Below are 18,205 nucleotides of genomic sequence, written 5' to 3' on the forward strand. Positions count from 1 at the left end.
TAGACCTTTATGTATACTAGAGATAGTCATTAGCAACATGGATTGATTACCCGTTTAGGCGAGAAGCCGCGGACATGCCCACCACAGAGGCTCATGGATGATCTTGATTCGCGTCAGTCATAGTTCCCCTAGCACCTACTCGTACCTACCTCGTAGTTATGTAGGAGATCTACGAATACGTTCTGAGCCTGTCAACTTCGCTGCTGGGATCTCCGACAGCAACTCGGGCTTCTCCGAGAACTCGTTGCTCTGGGCCATGACGCCCAACTAGGTGTCTCGAACACGCGATGAGGTCCGAAGCGGCAATGATCGGACTGTACTAGTATGACTCCGACGCCATGAAGAGAGAGCAGGAGAATTGTACATGGAAGGCGACAGAGAGCGCAGGATCGCTTTGTACCCTGATAGTGGTATCGTAGCCGCCTCAATCAATCGTTAAAAGCTGTTCCATGAACGCCCCGATCTGGCGCTCGCGGTCGACCAAATGCACCTCGAGAATCCAATGCCTCTTGTGCCCGTGAGCGTCGGACTGAGACATCGACTCCGTATTCCCCTTTGTAATGTAGAGCGTGATCTTGTCGTTGGGGATGCGCTCGTGCGGGAACGACCCGACAAGATGCCCCGCGATCTGCCCGCCGAATTCCCACCCGTGCCTCCGGGCCTCGTCGCACGCGATATCGTAGAGCTGACCTCCCGTCATGTCGGGCTTCTCCCGGTAGCGGGCCTTGACCGTGGTCCAGACGGGCTCCAGTGCGTCACGCAGCTTCTTTTTCACCGGGTCGTCGCCCAGGACGAAAGTGCGGCCGAAATCAGCCTCCCAGGCCTCGAATACCGGTCCCAAATCCACGAACAAGATGTCATCAGGCTGGATGACTCGGTCCGGAGGGTTCTCCGCGTACGGCATGAGAGTGTTCGGACCACTGCGGACGACGCGTTTGTGCCAGTGCGTCCGGACATTGTGGCGCTTCGCCCCGAGTTCGTGGATCTCGTCGCTCAAGGCTTTCTCGCTGATGCCCGGCCGGACCAAGTCTCGCTCGATTTCGCGGAAGAGCTCAAACGCCATAGTCTGGGCTTCCATGAGGCGTGCGGCACGTTGCTGCTCGGTGAGAGCACTGGTTTCGGTCGCCATGGTCGGGTGAATGGCAGCTGTAGAGTTACAAGTCCTAGGAAGGAAAAGCCACTGGCACTGTGAGGTTTGAGGTTCTTGGTATCGGGTTTGAAATACCAATTTCGGCTGTGGTGATTGGAGGCGACAGCGAGTTGCGGAGGTCAGGCTGGGGGGTCCTGGAGAGGGGGGCTTCCTCTTCGTAGAACCGACCGGACGAAGGGTGGACCGAGGCTCTGAAGATCGAGTTGCGGAGATACATTGCCCTCGAAAGGTTTCTCTAAACCTTGCTCTATGAAGCCCTTGCTCCATCGAAACGACATGCCGCAGACACCAGCATTGGCTTTGCCCTTTATGCAGCCACATCACCCGGGCCATGGTATCCTCAACCTTGAGGGTCTGGATCTGTTGGACCGTTAATTCGGCATCAACCAGACGAAACAAATACACCAACCCATACCGAAGCACACTTGGCATGGAGGACCTCTGGCGAGAATACATACTATATGGAGGCAAGGCGCTTTCTCGCAGCGGTCAACTGCTCGACACACGTCCCGTCCCTGCGAGCAAGCAGCTAAAGTCGCACTTGGACCAAGATATTACTCGTACCATGCCTACGCGAACCTTGGGGTGAGTCGTCTTTGCTCGATCACGCATTCCAGTGGCTACTCAGACCGGTGCTTTGCCTCTCTCGCTGGACCAGGCGCTTGCTGCTACAAATGAAAATGAATCGTCCTTGTTCGGACGTTCTGTCTGCTGCTTCACTGCGCTGCACGTCACCCCATGCAGGCGGATTGGACCGAAACGTTGATCTGAGATGTCGCCCTGGCTAGATTTTGTCCGAGATTCACTCAACTTTGTCTCTCAGAAAGACCTTCCACTTTATTTTGGTTGTGCTTTTCCCAGACTGGTTCTGCAGGTTGAGTTCTTGGTGGTGGTACCGTTGTATCTTACAAGACCTCAGCGCTTGATCGAGTACGCATCTGCATTGACGCAGGTTGCTGGGAAACTTTTGTGAAGACATAGAGACACAGCGTCCAGTCCTTGTTCTCAAACATTCAAGGGCGGACGTTTCACCGTCGACGAGCGAGAAGGCACAGTAGCTAGCTCCAGGAATAAGATACAAGCCGACGTCCCTCCATTGGTCACCCTGCGCGTATCCCTCGACGTTTTCAGGGTGAGATTAGCTCTGGTTCTCGATATGGTCTGTCGTGGGTCCTTTCTGCTCACCACGCGAGCTAAAATCCTGTCTCGGGGCTCTGCGTGGTCGGGCATGCTTTCTGAAGTGGAATGTTCAGATATGACCCCCCTTTTTTTCCGGTTGAGGAGTGATTGAGAGCAGGATGATATCACCGTGATATGCGAAGAATGAACTATCAGACGCAACAATGTTGGATTCCTACCTCTTCTCGACCGTCAACGGACTGCTCTGACGAAAGGACACACGGAGAGATGCCCAATTGAGTATTAGTGTGCATTGTAATCTCAGCAGTGTAGGTTTTGGAGGCTTTCTTTCAAATAGTATGACACGCTCCTGCCCCCACCATGGGAGGTGGTCTCCAAAGTAATAGAGGGAAAGACGGGACTCTGTGGAGCAAGCAGGGAGCAAAAGCTGGATCGAGTCATTCAAATGCAAGACAAAACCACGAGAACACGTACTGAAGATTGGCACCGGCCGGGGTATATTTACCATCAAGATTTTAATAAACCCGAATGTCAGTCACTCCTTGTTGACGCTGAGTGGTGACGGAAAGACCTTGCGGATTGATTTGATGCATTGCCGAAGAGGGATTGACAGGCAATATCGGGGTTCTTCTGTGCGGACTGCAGCGAGCTCCTTATCCCTGGGAGAGAACCTTCCGATGAGATTGTGAGATGACTGAAGTAGTTGGCCGTGGACTTTCTGCAGGTACTTCGGACGCATACTCAAGCTGCTTAGACCGGGTCGAGGCACCACAGTCTTTCAATGCATCACAATGCCTGAGTCCATATTTGAGACATGCTCAAGGGAGGAGACTCCTTCCGGAAATATATCGTCCCTCGTGGTCACCTAACGACTGCCAACAACTGGACGAGTTCGATCAAGAAAGGTAGTCAAGATATGCTGGCCGTAGACCCTGTCAACAACCTCGGACCCCACTACGCGAAAGACTCTATGCCATGGCGTCCAGTGTCATCTCGTGTATTGCGAAGCCAGGCTAGGACCAAGGCTTGGGTATGTGACCGTCACAGGGGCGAGCGAGTGCACCATGAGAAGGCCGGAGAACATGCCCCTGGAGATTTCCACAACGCAGCGACGAATGCTGTTGGTTCGTTCAACGCGATCGCCCTAGTGCTTCTTTTTCTTTTTCTTGTGTTTGCGAGGCTTTGTCGGTGCATCCACCTCCTGCTGTGTCTGAATGGGAGCCTGCGTGGGCCATCTCTTGGAATGTTCTCTTTCAAACACAGCCTTGTCTTTCCGGAAGAGCATCATGCAGGCCCGAGCATCTTCGACACTTGAATGCTCACCCTCTTGGATGTCTGTGCCCAGCAACTCTGATGCAAGGATCTTCAGCTTCGGATAACTGCCTCCAGCAACCTTCCTGTAGGGCGGGTGGCGAGAAGTGTCCCGAACATCTCGCTGCGGATGGCTCAACATCAATGCCGCTAAATCGTGTTTTATGGAGTGACCGATGAGAACTCTGTCCTGGAGAATCTTCACCACGTCCGCTTGCACCTCTTTCAACGGCCTGGCAACCTTTATATGTTTCGCTGATATCCCGCTGACATGTGTCCTGTAGTCGGTCACCGGTTCGAGTGGAAGGACATAGGAGTCGTAGACTTGATCTCCGTTATAGTTGACAATGCTCACACGGGCGAGCGCGGACTCTTTGTCGGGATTGGGCCCAACTCCAACCATCTCGCAATCGAGGGCGACGTATCGGCCGATTTCTACCCTAAAAGCGAGTTAGCATCGATCAGTATGGGCGGACGGTATAGACTTACTCGGGTGACAGTCCAGCATTGACCTTGTCGGAGGCAGCAAGAGTAGCAGGTCTGGGGCGCGGGACATTGTCGTTGTTCTCAGCTTCTTTGACCGACATCCTTCCCACAGAGTTGTTGCCATTCTGAGCCATGCTCCTGCCAACGCGCAGACGTTTCCTAGTTTTCGGGGCCTCCGCGAGAGACTCGCGCGTAGTACGCTGAGAGTGATCCCGCTTGCGCTTTATGCCATGCTGGGATGAGGTCGTTCGGGGCGAGATTCCGGTGGTAGAGGTCTTGAGCGTTGCCTGTAGTTTCTTCCAGTTGGCTGAGAGAGTATTGAGGTCCATGGCCCATTGCAAGGAACGGCTGTTGAGCGCAAACGCAGGTTCGAGGACGAAGAAGTCAGGATGCTGTCCAGGTGGAAAATAGTTCCACCACTCCGCGCTGTTTGACAGACGGGCAACGTTGATCTCCAACAAGCAATACTACTGTTTCTTCATTGCTACCTTGTTAGAGCTTCCATAGCCTTACAGCTTGGTCAACTCGGTATTCACTAGGCGCCTGGCGTTAGATTCATTTGAGTCTACATTTACCCTTTTCAAGCCAGCTGCAGTGAGAATCCTAGTCCTGCTCAGCCAGCCTAATAACGCGCCTCGTTCAAGGTGTGTACAGCGAGCGTCTGATCAGGCCAGAAAACATCATCCCGGGACAGGAAGAGGGAATTCAAGGGAAACATGTCAGATGGTACAGATCTGAAAAAGACTTCAATTCTAGCCTCAGCCCGACAAGCAGCAGAGGCGGCAGATCTTCCACAGAAAGCGCGATACACTCCACCATGGGCGGACATGAGCATCATTGGTATCGCTGGGTCTTCGGGCTCGGGGAAGACAAGCTTAGCTATCGAGATCGTCCAGTCTCTGAACCTGCCCTGGGTCATCATTCTGTCTATCGACTCGTTCTACAAGTCACTCACCCCCGAACAAAACGCCTTGGCACACCTTAATGAATGGGATCTCGACTCTCCAGAGTCGATCGATTTTGACCTTCTAGTCGAAAAGCTTCTCAGCCTGAAGCAAGGGAAGAGGACCGATATCCCCGTCTACTCGTTCCAGCAACACCAGAGGTTGGAGAAAACCGTTTCACTATACTCGCCACATATTGTGGTCCTAGAAGGAATCCTTGCTCTGCACGATCCGAGGGTGCTAGAGCTGCTTGACATGCAGATATTCGTGGAGGCAGATGCGGATGTGTGCTTGTCAAGACGCATCGTTCGGGATGTGAGGGAGCGAGGTCGGACCATTGAAGGGACCATCAAACAGTGGTTCAGATACGTCAAACCGGTATTCCAGAAGTACGTCGAGCCGCAGAGAGAAATCGCAGACCTCATCGTCCCACGGGGCATGCAGAACAAGATGGCCATTCAGATGATCGTCAACCAAACAAGACAGATCCTCAAGGAAAAATCGATCAAGCACAATGCCGAGCTGGAAAGGCTGGGCCAACAAGTTGACATCTATACGCTCCCTGAAAATGTGATTGTACTTGGGGAGACGCCACAGATCACAGCCGTGTCGACGATCCTACGGAACCCAATAACTGATCAGGTCGATTTCGTCTTCTACTTTGACAGGCTGACAGCTCTGCTGATCGAAAAAGCCCTGGACTGCCATAACTACGTGGCTCATGAAATTTCCACTCCGCAGAAGCTCACCTATTCTGGCCTGAAATCGGCGGGCACAATATCCGCCGTGGTCATTCTCCGCGGCGGAAGCTGCATGGAGACTGGTCTGAAGCGGACTCTTCCGGACTGTCTGACCGGTCGACTACTCATCCAGTCCAACATCCGCACGGGGGAACCAGAACTACACTACCTGAAATTATTCCCAGACATCGCGGACCATGAAACGGTCATGCTTCTAGACCCGCAGATGTCGAGTGGCGGAGCCGCGTTGATGGCCGTCAAAGTGCTGGTGGACCACGGAGTCGCAGAAGCTAGAATCGTATTTGTCACCTGTTTGGCAGGCCGTCGTGGGTTGAAGAGGCTGATGACAGTGTTTCCCAAGATCAAGGCTGTAGTAGCGAACATCATTGAGGACCATGAGAAACGATGGGTCGAAGAGAAATACTTTGGTTGCTAGTCTCGGTGGTGAACCGGCTTCGACCAAACCTAATGTCGAGTTTCCTAGGTCCTCAACTCGGCACAGGGACGACCATACAACTATTTAAGCACCGTCCGATGTCCTCGAGAAGGATTTTCTCTCCATCAAAGCTTCCCAACTCAACTCAGAAGACTCGATACCTAGAGCCTCTTCCGACACTGCACAAGAAGGCTACAAAGTCTAGCATAAGTCGACACCTAAGCCGTCCCCAAGCCAACCAACCCATTTTCACTATCCGTTGCCGCAATGGTCGCCATCACTACGGCCCTCATCGCTTCCGCACTGACGTTCCGTCTTGTCGGCGCGGCTCCCATCCAATCCAACGAGCCCTGGTCAAGCAAAGGGATGACCTTCCCGTCGCGGGGCGGCAAGGAGCCTGCCAAGCCACACGACCGAGTTCTTGCCTTTAGCCCTACCCATCTTCCAGGCGCCAAGACGGAGGACGGAGGAGAAGTCGCCTCTGAGCCTCATGAGAACCTCAGCAAAGTTCCTTTCGAGGTGTTGAGGACCCCACTAGAAATGGCAAAGGAGGATACGCCCGAGGAGGCCATCACGGATATCCAGCACGCCAAACGCGCCGATAAACAAGATTGGCAAGACTGGCCAGAAGACCAGAAGCAACTCGTCATCCAGCTCATCATAGACGAATTTCATCTGCACATGTGGATTGCTGGGATCGACTATGATACTTCGGTGGAGGAATGGACCGCCTTGGTCGTGCTTGAGGAGATGCAGGAGTGGTTGGTCAAGGAGAGCTGGCAGTCAGTCTACCAGTGGGTGAGGGACAAACAGTATGTCTTAAACATTGTCACTGCGGGAGAGTGCAAGATGGATGCACAGGGCCTTTTCGACCTGCCCGAGGAATGGAAGTGTGAGCAATTCTGCAAGGAATGGGGCCACTGTTGAGCACAGCGCATGCTCTGATCCCTTTGAGGAATCTAGCGATGTTTTCTCGGGGCTGCGAAGGATTCGGCACGAACTCTGAGATTTTGGAGAGGATTACGAGCTAGGACTTCCCGAGAGATTCGATCTTAAATGTAGCGACAGCATCCTCCATACTTGGCGGCGGTTCAGAAGAAACTGCAAAAATGTAGTCCTACACCCCCCCGTATAAATTACTGCCCGGCACTACTCCACCAGACGCCATATCAAGAACGCGACATCCATCCGCGCCTGTACTCCGTGCTCGTGCCTGTCTGTGCCTCCAGACCTTCAATTGCGCTTTTCAACAAGATCGTTCCTCACCGACACGACTTCAGCTCTCCCATCTTCGCGCTTCCACCGAACCTCTAGCATCCGCATAATAAAGCTGAACGTGGTCTACAAGAGACCTTTCGGGAGTTTGAGCCCCGTGCCCTGTCTCGATCCTGACTTGAGCCTCACCTCACAGTCACCACCGCCGCCGCCAACATGGTAAGAGAAATGTCCACACCGTTATACCATTCTCAACTCCACATATACATCATATTATATCAGTTCTACAGCATATTCTGACATGGACGCCCCCCATGATAGTCCCTCCGCCTAGCACCGTCGTCATCCCACCCGACGTCAACCTCCAACACAACCACAGCGTCCAAACCCTCCGGCCCGACTAAAGACTCTCTCGACCGCGGCGCGCCCTCGGCCCCCGGCCTGCACGACACGCTGCGCGCCTCTCTCTCGACCGCGTCCCCTTCCTCCGCGCAAATCTCGTCGTCGCACCCCCTCGAAGCCCGCCTCCAAGCCTGGACGGCCACCCAGGAATCGACACGCCAAAATCTCCTGCGCCGGACATTTGGCATCGCCGAGCCGCTCCGCCGGGGCATGGAACTCAAGCTGGTCCGCGACGCCGATAGCTTTCGACCGTCCGCTCTCGGCGCGCCGGGGCGAGTGCACGAGGATATCCTCTGTGGGCGGGACACGGAAATCAGCTGGGAGGATGTATATAATGGGCAAGACGGGCTGCGGTTGTCGAGCGGCGGAGACGGGCAAGGGGTCGGGTGGATGGAGGAGATGGAGCGGAAGGTAGGCATGGGGAAGTGGTGAGGATGCAAGTGTACGTGGGACGATAGAGCGAGGAATATGGGATGGAGGCAGCCAGGCGCACGAGCTTCAGATGGAGGGTAACATCACTCTGTGACGGGGGACGATCCAAGCTGCTGCTGGCCGTGCTGTGGCAAGAGTCATACCGATGTCGTTGCCCACAAGTCGACATCAGCGGGCGAGCAAATGCCGGGGCAAAACAAGCAGAGCTATCCATGCAGGCATGCATTCTTCAGTGTCTCTGCTACTGCTCGTGCAAGAAACAGACATTGCCGTTCTCTGGCGTCTACCTAGAGTCTTTCCGCAAGAGACCCAGCCATGCTCCACTGTCATATCCATCTATCTATGCTGCAAGTCCACCGTCCATCAATCAATCAATCATTCATTCATTCATGCATTCATGTATCCATGCATTCATTCATACATTCATTCTATAACCCTCATCCATACCCGTCCACCACGCCACCTCCAGGAGAAGACAAGCAGTACCAGGTAGCGTTCGTGGACCTATAAGTCCAGGGCCTAGATTTTCGAGCATACCTCGTACGGGTACATAGGTAGTCATGTCATGTCATGTCATATAGTAAGTACACACAATACATGCTATACATGCTATATACTCCCTTGGTCACCATCCTCAGCCGTACCCTCATAACTCACAACTCACACTCACACTCACTCTGACTTTCGCTTTCGCTTTCGCTTTCGCTTTCGCTTTCGCTGTCCTTTTTGCCTTTCGTCACTCACTCTCACTCTCACTCTCACTCTCACTCTTATTATGTATCACTTCGACTCCGAGAATCAGCCAACCAAGCATTTACGCACGATGAACCGTGGTAAACCGTGGTGTCTACCAAGTATCAGTTGCCTACTTATGGTCTGATGTGTGATTGGGACACGCGGAAAGCCTTGGAAGAGGCCCAAATGGTTATATGCAAAGTCAACATATGTACTCCGGAACAATGCCTGGAAGATGCGACCTCTCCTCCCCCGGCTCCTGCTCCTGACCCTGATCTGGCCCCGGCCTTAACATAAACATCAGGACATCAAAATCCCTAGCCTGAAAGACAGACATTCCATCCACCACAAAGGGTCTTTCTCCAAAAAAGAGAAACCCCCTCTCCATATTTACAATGATGTTTCCTGGCAAGACTCGGCTAGTCCTTGGCGAGCCCGCTCCCATGCGATCGGCCAAGCCCGCCAATACTCGGTCCCTCAATCACCAGTCTTCCTTCCCCTCGAACTGCCTGTTTTGTTCATCAAAATGATCTATGGCCCAGTCGAAGTTCCCAAAGAGATGCTCTGCCAAGTGGTCGCAGACGTAAACCCCTAGGAGAAGTCGATAGAGGGAGGAGATGCAAGCCTTCTGATCCTCTTGCAGCCTGAACCCTGTGGCAGATCCCAATAACCCTCCCAAACGCCACGCCACGGAAATAGTGAAAGAAAGAGTGAAAGACAATTTTGTCGGGCATTCGGGCCAGCCAAATATCTTCAAAAGGCCTCCTTCGGCTAGCAAGACTGACTCGGAGTCATACGGGGCAACAAGACACCTGTTTCTTGTGTGGCTGTTGCGTATGCTGACATGTCCATTTCATAATCGTTCGAGCCATGTACTGACAGGCCTGTCCGCATGGTTGGTCCCAGACGACGAGATCTGAAATTGTGTCGAGGAATCACATAATGATACAGCGACAGCCAGGGCTTCTGTTCTCTTCACGATGTGTCGAATAGGTCGACTTGCCACCTTTGGCATCTTCTTCCTCAATAAAGTCTTGCGGTTTGATGGTCATGTGTAGAACATTGGGTGAATCAGTAGAAAACTTGTAATCTATTACTCACAACACACGGGTTAGCATGGAACAGAGTCGCTGCGCATTGTCTGACGGCGGCCAGTCGCATACCTTTTAAAGATGCCTTATCGTCCAACAATTTGCCCATATTGATCAGCCGAATTGACGTTGGACTCGACGGTTTTGCTTCCCACTCTTCCCGCCACTCGCGCAGAATCAACTCTTTCAATTTGTAGACACTTAGATTGAAAGGGTCATTGGCGGGTACGTCTACACTGCGCTTCGCAAAGTACTTGCTATCCAGCTTGAATGGGTGTCGCGCTCCCGAGGTCAGAAGCAATGTGACTGTGAGCGAGGGTCCCGTAGCCCCCATCGTTGCTGACGGCGATTCGCCGTCTTTGGCTGGCACTGTTGGTGATGCATCGTCTGAAGAGGGGCCGATGGCTGTAGAGAACTGCCTTGATATTTTCTGTTCGGACTCCGCGATCGCGGCGGGCGGCGGCGGAGGAGGCGGAGGAGGGCTCAGAGACTGTACCATGGCAGTGTTCGTATCCATCCTCACCGGGCCGTGCATGGGCGGCACCTGCGATTCACCGGAGGCTTCGTTGTCTGGAGGAGATGCAGAGACATCGTGGTGATCTGAGGGGGAAGGGTTCGGAGGCAGGTCCGACATGTCGAGGGAGCGAGACAAGAATCGATTGGCTGGTGGTGGACGAGATGGTGTCGCAGTTGAGAGATTTCCTGGGACCGCAGCCGACTGCAGGAACTCGACGGAACAATGGGAGTCGATGGCGGTACGGGTGAAGGCTGGACTTATCGCCTCACCATCTGCGCAGACAGATCGAGTCGAACAAGGAAACAGAGATGATGAGGATCTGGATGGGCAGATTGATAATAGAGGCAGAGGAGCACCCAATTGAAGCGAGTGACTGGACCTGGAAAACGGGTGCCAAGTTTCTGGAAAGAAACAAGATCAGAGTCGACCGAGGTGGAGGTGGAGGTGGTGGTGGTGGTGGTGGTGGTGATGGATGAGGCGAGCTGAAGGCCGGACTGACAGAGGCGAGACAGAGGCGAGAGGAGAAGCAGACCGGCCTCCCCTTCGGGCACGGCTGTTGCTGTCGCTGTTGCTGTTGCTGTTGCTGCACGAGAGAGACTCGGCTAAATAGTTAGACGTTGCACTATGTTGCTGCAGATGTGAAACCTAGACACAGCGTCCTTTTAATCAACCCTGCACCACTTCGCAGTCGATGGAGATAATTAATACGGTCCATAGCGACCGTGATCGCAGTGTTCAGTCACGACTCACTGCGCCCACACTGGGTCAAACAGTTGCGATGACGCCAGCTGCCTCTTGCTACGGGGATGCCGATCGTCGACTCTTGACATCGGGGAGCGCATGTCGGATTTCTGGGGGGCGTCGCTGGGTCGCCTCTGGGCTGGTTCTCCAGTTAAAGACCGTCGGAACCACCTTCCCCCGGACACTCGGCGGTAGCGGGCTTCTCCTGCAGTGGTAAGAACTTTAAGCCTACCAAGGGACCTAAGGTTCGTGGGCGTTGGAGGATCCCCCCGGTGACCCCCCGTGACCCCCAACCGAGCCCGCCCACCTAAATTCGTAATCCTACGAGTACAGACTGCTTGGTCCATCCTCGGGCGAACCGATGAGTATGATTACGAGTGCGGATGATGGGAGAAAGTTCTTTCACAGGCCTGTTATGTTTCAGGAATCCTAATCGGTCCAGCCGCGATAACGGTCCCCGTCTTCAATCCTGACGCCGTCATTCTCCTGCTTGACGCCTAATAACTTGACATTCCCAATCTCTGCGCCCGTATCATCTTGACTCTTCCATCCCTCGAGCCTAGCTCGCAAAGTCTCGAGGACACCAGGGTCATTCCTCAGAAGCAGGGCGACAGCATCGTATCCGCCCGCCCCAGGCGCAACTCCTCCAACCACGCCTGGTATCGACGAGCAGAAGTCCAACAACTCGGTAATCACAGGCGGTTCAATAGGTACTCCGGACTTCACAGACATCTCGCGCACGAGACTGCGGATCGTGAGGATGATATCCCTCAATGCCGTGAAATCACTGTCGACGGCCTCGACAGCCGCCAGCTGCCTCAACTCGCGACACAACTCTTCCTGACCCTGTTGCAACGCATTCCACAGTAAAGTCGCCTCGTCGGTCCTCTCCTTCCGCCACTGTAGAACCTTCTTCACCATCCCCGGCGTTTCGGATCCACAGTCCACATCACACATGACCAGCAACAGACTCTGTGGGATCCGCACCGCTTGACTCGCAACTTCGACATCCCATTTCGAATCGCGGTGCAAGTCGTCCACGCAGAGGTGCAGTCGCTCCCCGAAACCAGCACTCGTCGGCTCTCCGACATTCTCAAGGATCGTAGGCGTAAACCGCCGATAAAGACATGACCCGTAGACCGCGGCCGCCACATCGAATCCCGAACCGACCTTGCCCTGAGCAGCGCAATGCGCAGCCTGGGCCAGATTGTGGACTGTGCGTTGACTCAGCGGCGTCTCATCGCCAAACTCCCTCTTCTGCAAATACCAGGCCAGAAGCGCCGAAACAAGCGACGTGACCAGCGCGGCTGAAGAACCCAAGCCCGTCTTGTGCGCCTCACTGAGCCGCACGTTAAAGTCCCTCCACTCACCAGTTCCTGAAGATGACTGCCCTTGCACGAGAGAGAGGGCGCCCGAGTTCGCAGGCTGAGAGTAGTAATCGTGATCCGCCAGGATGGTCACCTTGACAGGCCCCCTCGCCCAAATACCCTCGTTTCCCCCTGGCACAACCCCTCTCGCCACATAAGTCAAAACGTACCGTAGCGTCGTCTCCACGAACTTGTTGCCACTGGCCGTGAACCCTGCCTCCTCCCGATCACGCACCTGTTCGACCTGCACGGCCGCCGCATCGTTGCCTCCCGCCAGAAACCCCCCGAAGCCTACCCTGTACAGCCACCGTGCGTCCCTGAACTGCGGCGACTCCACCTCCACGAGGCCGGTGTGCTCATTGGCGTTTAGGTCGCCTCGTGCAGGTTCGGCTGAGGACGCACTTGGTCGTTGCCTTGCTATGGCATGGATCCGGGCATTCAGTCCAAAGACAAGTCCGGTGTGTTGGCGGTCAAGGACCAGGAACCCGCCCGCGAAGAGGACCTTGCCTGGCGCAGAGACGGCTATGGGTGGAGGAGACATTGGGGGAATAATCTCCCTAGACAGAGTGGTAGACAAGCCAGGCGGCGGTGTGAAGAGAGAAGAATTGTGCCCAGTGTTGTGCTCAACTTTGAGGAATACCGGGACACGCGATACGCGATTTGGTATAGGTAGGTATCTCAGGAACCCGTTCAATTGTTCTCTCAGCCAATCAGGGCCTGGAGATGTCAAAGTGGGACTGTGTGTTGAACTGTTTAGTGCCGTTGTGACAGCCGAAACCTTGGCGTGCACGTGACGGGTGAGATACAGATGTAATGACAGAACCGTAAGGGCTTTCACTTCACCTTCACCTACAGTATCATGTCCTTGCGTGCAACAACACTTCATGATCTTCCCATCTCAAAGCCACGGGTCGATCATGCTCGAACTACCTTGTATAGCCTGGATCAGCCACCGTATCTATGCTGTTGGGTGACATTATGCAGGATCATGAATCCCCAGAGTCGTCATGGGCTGTCCGAACGCCTGCTATGCGGATCTCATCCTCCACCCGCTATCTATCCTGGCCATTGAACTCCACCAAGTGCCTGACCATATCAAAGAGCCCAGCATCATCAGCCGTCACCGCGCCGCGAGCATCTATCCGCCGCCTCAACGCATCGTCCAACAGAGCTCGCAACCTCGAAGCCAGCACCCCGATCCTCGCCCATCCCTTCAGTCTCAACCATCCATCTACAATCACCCCCTGCCCCGACGTATCAACCTCGATCGGCCCGCCGAACAACAGCAACGAATAAGCGTTCAGGGGCGTCAGATCGCGAATAAACGTCTTGCTCGTCTCCATCTTGGTGAAATAGCTGACGAAACTTGCATTTCCAGAGAATGACTGTGCGTCGAAGAGAACACTACTCGGATGCACAAACACACGTCCATTCTCCTCGTTGAAGTACTTGATGGTTTTGGCCTCGGGGTCGAGTTCCTTCGCCCCACTCATGGACGCGATGTACTTCTTGTCCGGCATTTGGATGCGCGCGATCTGAGGATTGAGAGCACCTGCAATCAGGGCTCGGAGGAGCATGGTATTGCCCTTGTGGCGGTTGCCGTCGTTCGACTGGTTGCGGTATGTAGGAGGTAAAAGCCCTGCCTCGATCAAGGAGTCAAGGAGTTGGCGCCGTGTCGAGTCGATGTCGCGAAAGGTCTGCTGCGACAGGAACTTCGACGAACACCAGTTCTGCACGTCTCGGTACCGTGAAGCGGCAGAGAGCTCCTTCCACTGGTCGAACGCTGCGCTATCGAGCATCAAGTCACCCTCCGAAGTTGGGAACGACATTCTTGCATCCTTGGCTTCATCACGCTTGTCGCGTGGGGAAACGAACGGGCTTTTCGTCGTCAATATCGCGGCTATGGTCAGACAGGTCTCGACGCAACCGAACAAGACGCCGTAGACGAGCAGTTTCGCGCACCGAAGGTCAGCTGGTATCATGGACAAGTAAGTGCCAAGGCCGGTCAGGCCGTCGTTCTCCAAAGCACCCATTCTCTGCAGTGTCTTCATGGCCGTGGCGACGGCGCGACTGTCAGGAGGTGAAATCGTCCGTGCCAGGAACTCCTCCACCTTGCGATCTGAGCCGGTAGCCTTCACAGAGAGACACAGCTGCTCCAATGGCGTCCTGTGCATCTCGGGTGCCGCTGCCGCTGCCATGTTGGCCTCGACATTCTTCGTAAAGAGCTTGTAGCATTTCCCGGCCTGCACTCGACCTGCTCTGCCACGACGTTGTTTACAGGCAGCTTGAGACGCCCAGACTTCCTCCAATCGTACGATGTTTGAGATCGGGTCATAATTTGTCTCTTTGACCTTCCCCGAGTCGATGACGGCGACAATGTCTTCAATAGTAATGGACGTCTCGGCCACGTTAGTTGCGACCACGACTTTCCGTCTCCCTGCTGGCGGCTGCTTGAAGACCAGTCGTTGTTCGGCTGGCGCGAGCGACGCGTGTAAAGGGAGGGCATGAATGTTTGCCATGTCAGACAACGACTTGAGGCAGCGGTCAATTTCCATCGTGCCCGGCATGAAGATCAGAACTCCGCCACGTGAATTGCCTAGTTCCCGTTCGATATGGCGCACGAGTGAGGCAATCAGCTCGTAGTTGATGCCACCTCCGAGCCCTTGTATGGCTTTGCCAATGCTGTATTCGTCCTCCGCACCGAATTCTTGTTTGTTGCCACCACTGCCCGTCAGCCTCAGGACATCGTCAAGGTAATAGTCCTCGACCGGGTATGTACGCCCTTCGATGTGAACTCTGCCAACCCGGTCTCCGCCGAAATAGTTGGCGAATGTATCTGCATTGAGGGTAGCACTCATGAGCACGATCTTCAGATGAGGCAACTGGGGTAGAGCATCGCGCAACAGCGCCAGGAGGAAGTCGGTATCAAGTGAGCGCTCATGAACTTCGTCAATGAAGACATGGCTGACTCCTGCCAATGCAGCTTTGATGCTGGGAGAACTCTGTAGCCGGCGCAGCAGGACACCAGTGGTCTGGAATGTGATCTTGGTCCTGGAGGAGGTCTTGGAGTCGCCTCTGATTATGTACCCAACTTCATCGCCTTCGTTGCAGCATCGCTCTGCGCTCACACGCTCGGACAGTGAGAGTGCGGCGACTCGTCTTGGCTGCGTACAGATGAGGTTGGCCGAGGAGCCTCGCGTACTCTGGATGGCGTCGTCGAGTATGAACTGTATGGCTTGAGTACTCTTGCCGGACCCAGTCTCACCCGTGATTAACGTGACTTGTGTGTCGTTGACAACTCTGACGATTTCGTCTTGTTTGGACCATGCAGGCAATCTTTGTCTCGCGGCATTCATCTTCCGCTGCGTGTCTGATGACTGCCGAGTCTTCCAGGTATCAAGCATGACTTGGCTCGATCTGCTATCCTTGAGATCGACTCTCTCAGCTGTTCTCGAACGCGAAGGGAGCATGTGCACATCTTCCTCTGGCCGAACAACATCCTTGCGCATTGACTCGGATGCTATCTCCAAGTCGCTTAATTTGCCAGGATTCCGGATAATGTCAGGCATTGAACTCTCCAGCCACTCTAGTATATTGAATACCATGGAGTCGCCGAGTAGACTGTCCTGCGCATATGTAATTGCTTTCTTGACTGCACTCAGGCGTATATAGCTGGGTAGATTTGGGGCTTCAACGGTGACGATAGGTGGTACATCTGGATATCCAGAAACAGGACGCCGAAAATGGTAGGTCGCAGGGATTTCTGAAGTTGAGTCTGAGCGGATGGAGCATTGATCGGGCGCTGATGCTTTGAATCTGTTGTCGAGAATAGATTCTAGTGCATTCATCTCCTCGTCCCAGACCTGTGAATCAAATGCGAAACCCGAGCCAGTAGCTTCCTTGGGGGGCACGAGCTTGGACTGCAGAGCCTCTGCTGCTAGCGCCTCATTGCCATCATTGTCTCGCAACGCCTGCAGACAGAGCTGAGTTGCGTATCCACCCAAGGTCAGCCTCTTCACCTTGGCATCGGTCGCAAGATCACTCGTGACTAGTGTTACTCCTGCACTGTATCCGGGAGGGAAACTCCAGGCTGGCAGGCAGTCCTCGGGAACATGAATGAGAAGCCACTCCAAGACCTCTTCCCGGGTCCCACAACAGCCAAAAGCCTCCTGAATATGGCTGTGTTGAAAGCCCGACTTTGCCAGGTCGGCTTCGAGTGAAGATTTGTCTGTTCCTGACATTGTTAATGCGCTCCGGTTCCAGACGCTGTGTGTTCTAATCAACGATTCTATCCTGGTACGAGCATCTTGTCCCAGCTCAATGCGAGGTGCTCGTTCCCAGCCCTTGGCACCGACACTGCTGGAACCGACACCCACAAGGCTCACTGTCTCTGGTTTGAGAGGCTTCCGTGCTTGCTCCTCCTTCCTCTTCTCCATGGCAGCCTTGATTTCCTGGCGCTTGGATTCAGCAGCGAATGGATCGGCGTCATACTTCCAAGCTCTGCCTTCCTTGACATCTTCGTCTTTGAGGCGCTGGAAATCGCCCTTCCACAGGTCTCGGTAGGTCGGAGGTAGTGCCATAGAAAGATTCTTCATGCTTTGTAACCGGTAGAGGGTAAAAGCCGCGGCAAAATGACGGGCCTCCAGGGCTGATGACTGGTCTGCGAGATGTATATCTGTGGGTGGGAGCTGAAATGGGGGAAGCTTTGTGATTTCACCGGACTTCGGGTCTGCTTTGGATAGCACAACACACGCCCGGTGGACCTTTTCGCCACCATTTGGCGATGGCATCTGGCGCATTTGATAGTCGGGCTTGTTCCATTTTTGACGTTGACAGTGCTCCGACAGCAGATTAACGGGCAGCTTCCCCGTCCAAGACGCTCCTCCAATGATCTTTTTCACATCGGGACGTGGTACACCTTCGGGCTCCTTTTGCTCCGGTTTCTTTTTGTCACTCTTCCTGTTCGTGAATACTATGTGATCACTGTCTGGAACGCCAAGAGATGAGTTTTTGGACGCGTTGCCCTTACTCGAGGCCGAACCCTTCTTGGGCGCCATTCTGCCGAGTCTTGAGTGGCAGGTGAAGAGAGACGATGCATATAGGTCAGCGTCTTATCTTTACGCACGATTGAAAAACGGCAAATTGCGCCCCAGCTGGTCGGATGGGTGTATGGTTAAAGGGTTCAAATTAAGTCTCGTCACTGAACACCTTGCCATCCCGACGCGACCACAGCATTGATTGACCACGGAGGTGATGATTCCAGATAGAATTTTGTACTTCGTCAATATGGCGAAGAGCAGAGCAATGAATCTGTGGACGCGATGTGGTGAGAGAGACTGCTGGCGGAAGGAGACGTGAAAGTGGCGAGCATGAAAATACGGATCGGAAGACCTGCCTGAAATGGAACGCCAGAAAATGGTTAGACAAGGCTGCGAGGCTGTCATTCAGCCTCCTTTTTGTTCAGCCTCGTGTCCGTGGACAATAACCACTTACATATG

The 18,205-nt window shown here is 54.1% G+C and overlaps 9 protein-coding genes across 9 annotated transcripts; 4 read left to right on the forward strand and 5 right to left on the reverse strand.

Annotated features, from left to right (window-relative positions):
• Positions 1-424: 424 nt before the first annotated feature.
• On the reverse strand, positions 425-1,129 carry G647_07523 (uncharacterized protein; the record flags this gene model as incomplete). Its single annotated transcript, XM_008731838.1, has 1 exon — positions 425-1,129. One exon carries the CDS (start codon positions 1,127-1,129, stop codon positions 425-427), a length of 705 nt encoding a protein of 234 aa, XP_008730060.1.
• A 1,887-nt stretch (positions 1,130-3,016) lies between these two features.
• On the forward strand, positions 3,017-3,199 carry G647_07524 (uncharacterized protein; the record flags this gene model as incomplete). Its single annotated transcript, XM_008731839.1, has 1 exon — positions 3,017-3,199. A coding segment is annotated over one exon (183 nt), but the record flags the coding sequence as incomplete, so codon positions are not given.
• Positions 3,200-3,434: 235 nt separating this feature from the next.
• Positions 3,435-4,416, reverse strand: G647_07525 (uncharacterized protein; the record flags this gene model as incomplete). The annotated part of the gene is made up of 2 exons (XM_008731840.1): positions 3,435-4,041; positions 4,091-4,416. 2 exons carry the CDS (start codon positions 4,414-4,416, stop codon positions 3,435-3,437), a joined length of 933 nt encoding a protein of 310 aa, XP_008730062.1.
• Positions 4,417-4,803: 387 nt separating this feature from the next.
• Positions 4,804-6,207, forward strand: G647_07526 (uridine kinase; the record flags this gene model as incomplete). The annotated part of the gene is made up of 1 exon (XM_008731841.1): positions 4,804-6,207. One exon carries the CDS (start codon positions 4,804-4,806, stop codon positions 6,205-6,207), a length of 1,404 nt encoding a protein of 467 aa, XP_008730063.1.
• A 267-nt stretch (positions 6,208-6,474) lies between these two features.
• G647_07527 (uncharacterized protein) lies at positions 6,475-7,134 on the forward strand (the record flags this gene model as incomplete). Its single annotated transcript, XM_008731842.1, has 1 exon — positions 6,475-7,134. The coding sequence occupies one exon, from the start codon at positions 6,475-6,477 to the stop codon at positions 7,132-7,134; it is 660 nt and encodes a 219-aa protein (XP_008730064.1).
• A 900-nt stretch (positions 7,135-8,034) lies between these two features.
• Positions 8,035-8,256, forward strand: G647_07528 (uncharacterized protein; the record flags this gene model as incomplete). Its single annotated transcript, XM_008731843.1, has 1 exon — positions 8,035-8,256. One exon carries the CDS (start codon positions 8,035-8,037, stop codon positions 8,254-8,256), a length of 222 nt encoding a protein of 73 aa, XP_008730065.1.
• Positions 8,257-9,926: 1,670 nt separating this feature from the next.
• G647_07529 (uncharacterized protein) lies at positions 9,927-10,716 on the reverse strand (the record flags this gene model as incomplete). The annotated part of the gene is made up of 2 exons (XM_008731844.1): positions 9,927-10,081; positions 10,155-10,716. 2 exons carry the CDS (start codon positions 10,714-10,716, stop codon positions 9,927-9,929), a joined length of 717 nt encoding a protein of 238 aa, XP_008730066.1.
• Positions 10,717-11,769: 1,053 nt separating this feature from the next.
• Positions 11,770-13,248, reverse strand: G647_07530 (phosphomevalonate kinase; the record flags this gene model as incomplete). Its single annotated transcript, XM_008731845.1, has 1 exon — positions 11,770-13,248. The coding sequence occupies one exon, from the start codon at positions 13,246-13,248 to the stop codon at positions 11,770-11,772; it is 1,479 nt and encodes a 492-aa protein (XP_008730067.1).
• A 511-nt stretch (positions 13,249-13,759) lies between these two features.
• Positions 13,760-17,764, reverse strand: G647_07531 (uncharacterized protein; the record flags this gene model as incomplete). Its single annotated transcript, XM_008731846.1, has 1 exon — positions 13,760-17,764. The coding sequence occupies one exon, from the start codon at positions 17,762-17,764 to the stop codon at positions 13,760-13,762; it is 4,005 nt and encodes a 1,334-aa protein (XP_008730068.1).
• Between the last annotated feature and the right edge of the window lie 441 nt (positions 17,765-18,205).

This window comes from Cladophialophora carrionii (assembly GCF_000365165.1).
Source record: "Cladophialophora carrionii CBS 160.54 unplaced genomic scaffold supercont1.6, whole genome shotgun sequence".
Classification (NCBI taxonomy): Eukaryota; Fungi; Ascomycota; class Eurotiomycetes; order Chaetothyriales; family Herpotrichiellaceae; genus Cladophialophora; species Cladophialophora carrionii.